The 7,389-nt window shown below is 45.4% G+C and overlaps 1 protein-coding gene across 1 annotated transcript; it reads right to left on the reverse strand.

Moving 5' to 3' along the window:
- Nucleotides 1–2,728: 2,728 nt before the first annotated feature.
- On the reverse strand, nt 2,729–6,863 carry LOC123039599 (acyl-coenzyme A oxidase 4, peroxisomal). Its single transcript, XM_044462696.1, has 13 exons — nt 6,649–6,863; nt 6,436–6,549; nt 5,436–5,542; nt 5,134–5,211; nt 4,908–5,031; nt 4,726–4,799; nt 4,574–4,633; nt 4,390–4,499; nt 4,006–4,165; nt 3,828–3,904; nt 3,568–3,739; nt 3,378–3,470; nt 2,729–3,111 (listed from the first exon to the last, which is right to left on the reverse strand). The coding sequence occupies exons 1-13, from the start codon at nt 6,662–6,664 to the stop codon at nt 2,983–2,985; spliced, it is 1,314 nt and encodes a 437-aa protein (XP_044318631.1). The 5' UTR covers nt 6,665–6,863; the 3' UTR covers nt 2,729–2,982.
- Between the last annotated feature and the right edge of the window lie 526 nt (nt 6,864–7,389).

The following is a 7,389-nucleotide window of genomic DNA, read 5'->3' on the forward strand; positions in this document are numbered from 1 at the left end:
CGCCGCTCTCGCCGTCCGGCCGCTGGCACCTCCCCGCGTGCTCGCCGCCGACCGCCGCCGCGCCCCGTCAACCTCGATGCGCCGCCCTGCGCCATCGTCCCCGCCGCCTCGCTCGCGTCGCAGCGCAGAGCCGCCGCCACCACCCGCATCGTCTTCCCCGCGAGCTCGCCGCTCCGCCACGGGAGCTCGTCGCCGGACAGCTCCAGTTGCGGCTTGCTTCGCCGCCGGACCTCCGCTTCCTCGCCCTGGCCGGATCCGGCACCGGCCTCCCCGGATCCGCACCGCCCTGCTCCACCATCCTGCTTCGTCGTCATGGCCGCGACCAACTCCGGCGACCCCGCCGCCGTTCTGCTCCGCCGTCCGGTCCACATGGTTCTGCCCGGTCCGCCTGGTTCGGCCGGTTCTTCCCTCGCTTCCGGTTTTCGCCGAACCAGCCCGACCCGCGATCCGGTTTTCCACCCTCGGACCCGAACAGGCCCACGGGCCGCAAGGTGAGCTCCAGCCCACTAAATCCCGCCCAGGCGTGTTATAGCTATCTAACGCTCATTTTCAGATCTGGAATTTTGGCCAAGTCTGGTATTCCTGTTATTTTTATGCATTCGTCATCATGTCATAACTCTGCACCCGTGGCTCCGTTTTGGGCGTGTAGCATATCAAAATGTTCGTCTCGACGAGTAAATCATTTCATCTCATTGCATCATTTTCATTTGAGTTCATCTTGATGCCCGAAATGTTGTTGGAAGAGGGCTATGTGAGGAATATTTCAGATCTGTTTCAGCAAATGGCATTTTGTCATTTTTGCCATGATTAATGTGTGCATGTTGTGATCCTGAGTTCCACATGTGTTTTGTTATATGTCATGCCATCTTTACAGGGGTTTATGCCATGTATTTTTGTGATATTTGTGGTGACTAGCACAAACATGCAAAGTAGCGTAATCGTTGATGCTGATTTCAGGGACTTAGAATTTCTCCAAGTCCTTGTCCTGTTTTTATTTTTATGCCATATGTTCATGTTGTTTCCTAGTGATCTGTGCCTCTTTTGAGGATGATCAGTAAGGATGTTTTGTTAATATTGTGGTGCTCTATCCATCCATGTCTTTGTTTGCATTTATGGAGCACCCTAGCTTGAGTCAATCGAGCTCTACTTTTGCTATAAAATGTTCCTGGCAGATTGTTGACATGTTTAGCGATTTTGCCGAGCATGTTGCTATTGATCCGTGCATGCTATGTTGTTGTTCTTGCCATGTCTAGCTTCTATGCCATGTCTTCTTGATGGGTGTATGCTTAGTTTGTCATGTCATGCTCCGTAGTGAGTGCATCGAGCTCGTAAACATGCCTACTCATTAACTGCTTTGCATGCTCCAGTTTTTCACTAAGTCTGAATCTGTTTATATTTTTGCTATGTTCATATACTTGCAATTGTATTTTCTGATCCCTTTTGGCTCATGGTCACTAAGGGGCTTTTGTTAAGTGCTTTGATTAGCTTCATGCCATGCCTTGCTTTTCCATGATATGTTCCTGTAGCATATAGTTATCATGCTCTAAACATTGCTTCCTGATGATAAATTCCAGACTTGTGTTAATTTCACTAAGTGTGTAACCTGTTATCGTTTGCACTTTTTCCATGCTTGTTTGAACCTGTTAATGGATGAATTAGCCATAGCTCAGTGTTCATCTTTTGTTAAGCATCATGAGTGGATCCCTGCCATGTATTTTGTTGTCATGTTTGAGTGCTGTAGCATATTTATTTTGATGCATTTAAATGTCTACTTGCTGTTAATTATAGACCGGTGTCATATTTGTTTTGCTTGCCATTTCCAAACCGTGCATCCGATTCCGGTGATCTTTATATCGATTTCGACCGAAATCAACTCACTTTTCCAGTGGAACTCTTGGATTTCCAAGTTGACGCCAGGTTCAATCAATCCTTTCCAAATCATGCATATGCATCACATACCGCATCCCACATATCATGACATGTTCATGTGTTGGTTGTTTACTATGTTGTGTGCTTCTTTCCGGTGTTGCTTCTTCGGGTTGGTTCCGACAACGTCGCGTTTGTGAGGACCCGTTCGACTACGTCCGTTTGTCTTCTTCATAGACTCGTTCTTCTTCCTGATATATGTATAAGCTGCCAGGCAAGTCATGGCCCATGGAAGTTCAAAGCGTAGCAATCAATCTCTTTAGTTTTGTTGCACTTGAACATTTCCATAGTTAGGTCAGAAGACAGTTCCCTGGCAAGCATTACCCTTGTTGCAACATGGAAGCGTTTCTGCACATCTACCTTCCCCTGGCCTCTATGGCTACCCAGTTTCCACATATGTGTTAGTGTTATTGTTGTTGGGAACAATGTCTTTCATTATTGTACATGCACCATACAGATAAAATGCAGAGCTCTCATCACATGTTCCCCATGTTTATATGTGGTCGATTATTACGCAGCACCAGATCAGTTTCTCTCGAATGCTGCTGCTATTCTATGTTGCAGAATCTGATCCATTGTGCCGGTCTTTGTTTACCTCCCCCAGTCTTGCATTTCTGACAGCCACTCAGGACTCCTCAGCCCTACCTCCCCACCGGTGCTGCTCTACTGCTACCAGTTAGGATTCGAGGGTGTGAGAGCAGGGCATCTGCTGTTCCCTATTAAACGAAGGGCACATTTTCTCACCCAAAAAATGGCACATAATCTGCACCCATCTCATCTCACAGGTAAGTATCAGGGGAAAAGTCTCCTAAACTGCACAATTCCATTATGTAGAAGCTGGTACGACCCCCCACAGCACAAACACTGGTCATGAGAGGTTAGACTCCATATGCTGTACCATTACATAGATACAAATCCAGCTCCGACTTTATTCTTTCGCTTTACAGATTACATTTGATCATTCGGTTGCACTTATTCCGATCTTACTCGTACCCACCAGAATACAAGGTGGGGGTCATACTTTGCTGTTCATCATAGCTGGAGGCAGAAGAAGAATTACAGCCGAGATTTCGCTACCGCAGCAGGTTTGAAGCTCGCGATCCCGGTGATTTCTCTTCCGGTCACAAGGCTGTTGATGTCGTAGGTGCCCTCATATGAGTAAATCGGTTCCAGATCGCAGAACGCCTGCAAAGATTGAGATAGTTATGATCAATGTTTCTTTACTACTCCCTCCGTTCCAAAATAGATGACTCAATTTCGTACTAAATTTAGTACAAAGGTAGTACAAACTTGGGTCATCTATTTTGGAACGGAGGGAGTAGACACCAAGAAATGGAGAAAATCAAGTGGTTTATGAAGTGCTGTGGCTAACAATAGGCCATTCATCAGCCTGTGAGAAACTACCATGTTCGGAGATGATCAAATGGATATTAAATGTTAGCACTTTTTACCTTTGCTACTAGAAAATCAGCCAAAATTCCATTGCCGCCCAATAGCTCTCGGCCCAGAGAAACTACCTCCCTTGACTTGCTGGACGTCCATGCCTGAATTCAAACATTGATCAGTACACTGTACATGTCAAGACACCATATGCGACTTAAACAAAGAGACCATTGGCTAGCTACATAGCAATTTACGGACCTTGCCCAAACTAGCATGGCCTGGTGTCATTTTGCCTGACTCATAGAGCTTGCACAAGCGCCAGCCGACAAGGAGCATGGCCTGGATGTTACCAAGCATCCGAACAAGCTTTTCTTGGTTGAGCTGAAAGGCTGCCAGGGGAGCTCCAAACTGCTTCCTTTCTTTCAAATACCTATCCAGTGGCAAATGTGCAAAGTCAAATAGGTATAGACCAGTACAAAGATAATTGTAAATTGATTAAGGATAGGTGAGGTTCGGACCGATGGCACATGTCGTAGACGCCCATCGATATGCCAATTGGCTGCCAAGCCACCATAATACGTGACATTGCTAGGACCTATTTCAGCAGTCCAAGAGTAAATAAGAACTAAGATAACATCACCAAGCAGCAACTCCAATCGGTTAACAAAGAGCAGGGAAGTTGGGGGTGGCAGGTACCTTGCTTATATCCTGAAATGAATTGATGCCTGTTAATCTGTCTTCTTCTGGGACAAATACTTTATTCAGAAGGATATCGCCATTCTGAACCATTCTAAGTCCAATTTTGTTTTGAATTTTTGTGGCTCTCAAACCAGGCGCTCCCTTCTTCACAATGAATCTGAAGAAAGTGTATCAGATTCATCATTCACAAGCAGGGTAGTTCTGCATTAATAAGCAGAGAAATAACTTCATACTGACATGTATTCCCTGTGTAAACTGATATAAATATCTTTTAGATCACTGAAGTAGTGATCTAAAAGATCTTATATTACTGTAGTTTACAGAGGTAGTACATGATATTAACACAATGCTATCAACAGTAGTCCAAAACAAGATGATTACCCGTTTAGTTGCTTTGTGTCTGCATTCCTAGCCAAAATTACAAGCACATCTGCAAACGTGCTGTTACCTATCCAGCGCTTTTGGCCATCTAATTGCCAACCGCCAGGTACCTTAAAAATCATAACATGATAAGGTAGTGAAGAAAAAACTTAAATTTTCTCAAATACAGTAATAAATATTAAACCTTGATTGCTGAAGTTTTCAAGGAGCTTGCATCACTTCCATAATCTGGCTCTGTTAAAGCCTACAGAAACCGGACACACTCTTAGGAAGAGGAGATAATGATAATAACACATTGCATATTGTATATATAAGCTACTGGATAATGTGACTCACCCAGCAACCAACAGTTTTAAACTGAGCTAACGATGGTAGGTACTTCTGCTTTTGAGCCTCTGATCCACAAAGGGCTGTTCTTCACACATACAGAATTAAAACACGAGCTCAAGTAAGTTGTTGTTGGTCAAAGTCAAACAGAATATCAAACATAATCTTTTGAAAAAACCCAACAACTTTACCAATTGTGGACATTGCCAAAGAGGAGTGCACTAGAATAAATGTGGAGCAGCTTGCATCAACCCGTGCAACTTCTGCTATAGAAACGGCACTCGCTGTAAGCGAGAGTCCTGGGCACCCATATCCCTGTAACGCCACAAAGTTTGTGAAAAACAAATTCTAACATTGTACATGTACAAATCCAACATTACATAGTACAGCACGAATAGAAGATTGAGTAGTTTGTACCTTCGTTGTACTTCCAGCTAAGCCAAGAGTTGCAAGTTTCGGAATGGCATGAAATGGGAATTCTGCCTTCTCCCAGTACTGCAAAAGCAAAATAACAAAGTTTTTGGCACATCAGCCATCAGTTTGTCACAACAGCTACTACAAAAAGAGTAGGCATCTAACATGACAAGACAAAACTAGCAGCAGTATGTACTACAAAGTTTCAGTATGAAGACATGTTGCACCATAACATTAGTCCAGATTATATGTTATTTCTCTGAGAACATGAAACGAAATAGGAAATGTCTGTAGCAAGAACATACTTCGGTCATAATGGGTGCAATTTCTTTCTCTGAAATAGCACGGACTTTCTTCCTAAGCGCCTTCTCTTCACCGGTCAGCAAATCATCAAGCTGGTAGTAGTCCGACACTGCAAAAAAACAATTAGTGAACTTACAATTAGTCCGACACTGCACAGTGCATAATTCAAATGCTGTAGATTATGTTGTAACCAAAATCTGCAGGAAAAACTGTACAATGTTGAATAATATAACTGACACAGAAATTAATGAATCTAGTACACTGTAAGCAGGTGAAAGATTGTGAAACAAGAGGAACAAGTGCCTTCTTTTGCTCTTTAATTTTTGTGAGTGCATACAACTACTTTCTGACAAAAATAACATGTCCATTTCTGCTTGGCGCTGCAAGGAAAAGTTGCTAATTAATTGTATACATTGTGAAAGCGCCCAACCCGGTGATCAATAAGTCCAAGACAAGCATTCTTAAACGCACAAGCAAAAAATATAATCACGTTTACCTTAGTGAAAATCCAGATCATTCTTGTAAATTTGCTCTTTATTAGTCTGTTGCAGTGTGCAAATGGAAAACTACCCCATATTTTAGACTGAAAATGACATTAAGGAACTCCTACTATCATTGTGGACAGGTGCAAAAGCAAATAAGTTTCACTAACGTCAATTATACGAACATAACTAAATCACAAACACGGTTCCACCAATATTAACCGAAAATTCAAAACACATTTCCAGAATTTGGGTATCCAATAAAGCGCTCCTAACCCTCGTTTTCTCAAGAGCACGCTGGATTCTTTCCAGTGTAATGATAACCTCAAAGTGATGAACAGAACAGTGGACCCTCCTCTCCAAAGAGACAAATAAGACAGTTCACCTAACAATTGCTCTACGTGACCCCCAAAATACAACCATCTTACTTACCACTACGTACAACCAAAACCAGCAGCTAATTTAAACCGAAAAAGATGGTCAAAGAACAAAATCAATGAAACGGAACGGGGGATCTCACCGGCGGGCGGGAACAGGGACGCCGGCGTGGCCTGCGGGAACGCGAGCGCCACCTCCAACGCCGGTAGCCCTACTTTCCCTCCGTCCTCGTTCCTCCCTTCTCCGCCGCTTCCGCCTGCACGACACCAGCGCACGAAATCAACACCCCCCGAATCAGAAGCCGCTCAATCCGCGCGGGAAACCCGGACGCCCCGGAGCTCAGTCCGCCGCTCACCTCGCAGGCTCCCCATAGCCGCGGCGCAACCGAGAGCTAAAGTGGGCTCCTCTCCTCTCCTCTCCTCCGGGGATCCGAGCTTCTCTCGATCGAGGTGGAGGAGTAGTTGGGAAGGGGGACAGAGACGAAAAGCTTCGCAGGAGAGGAGCTATCCGGCCATTTCGAGAGTTAATAGACGGTACGCTAACTGAGCTGGCGGGGCCCACAAGTCACTGACGCAACTTCATTGTTGCCTGATCGGCATGACGTGGCAGGCGGCCGGCCAGCGGCGAGGGATTTGCGTGTACGCGACGTTGTGTGTATGGGTCACTGACAAATGAGGTCACAGCTCGAGTGGACTCCGGATGTCAGTGCAGTTTCATTCGGTGTGTGGTACGGCATGGTCTCTCGGTGCAAGCAGAGGCCATCGGATTTGAATCAGACGGCGCATCCCTTCCGTGAAACTTTCCAAACATTCTACAGAATTTACCGCGTGAAATACACCATATAGATCTTATACTCACTCCGATCTTTTTTACTCCGCGTACAAGATTTGTTTGAAGTATACGCATAACTCAGAAACGGAAGAGGCTGAGATCACCTCCCCCCCACACACCCCACCCCTGCTCGCATCGCCTCTATGGTGACTCGAGGGCAACCCTAGCTGTCGTACCTTCTCCCCGCCGCGCCGCCGCCAAAGGCCCAGCCAGCGAAACGCTTGCTGGTACCTGTGAAGGCGGCAGCGAGGCCTTTTCCCTCGGC

This window comes from Triticum aestivum, chromosome 1A (assembly GCF_018294505.1).
Source record: "Triticum aestivum cultivar Chinese Spring chromosome 1A, IWGSC CS RefSeq v2.1, whole genome shotgun sequence".
NCBI lineage: Eukaryota > Viridiplantae > Streptophyta > Magnoliopsida > Poales > Poaceae > Triticum > Triticum aestivum.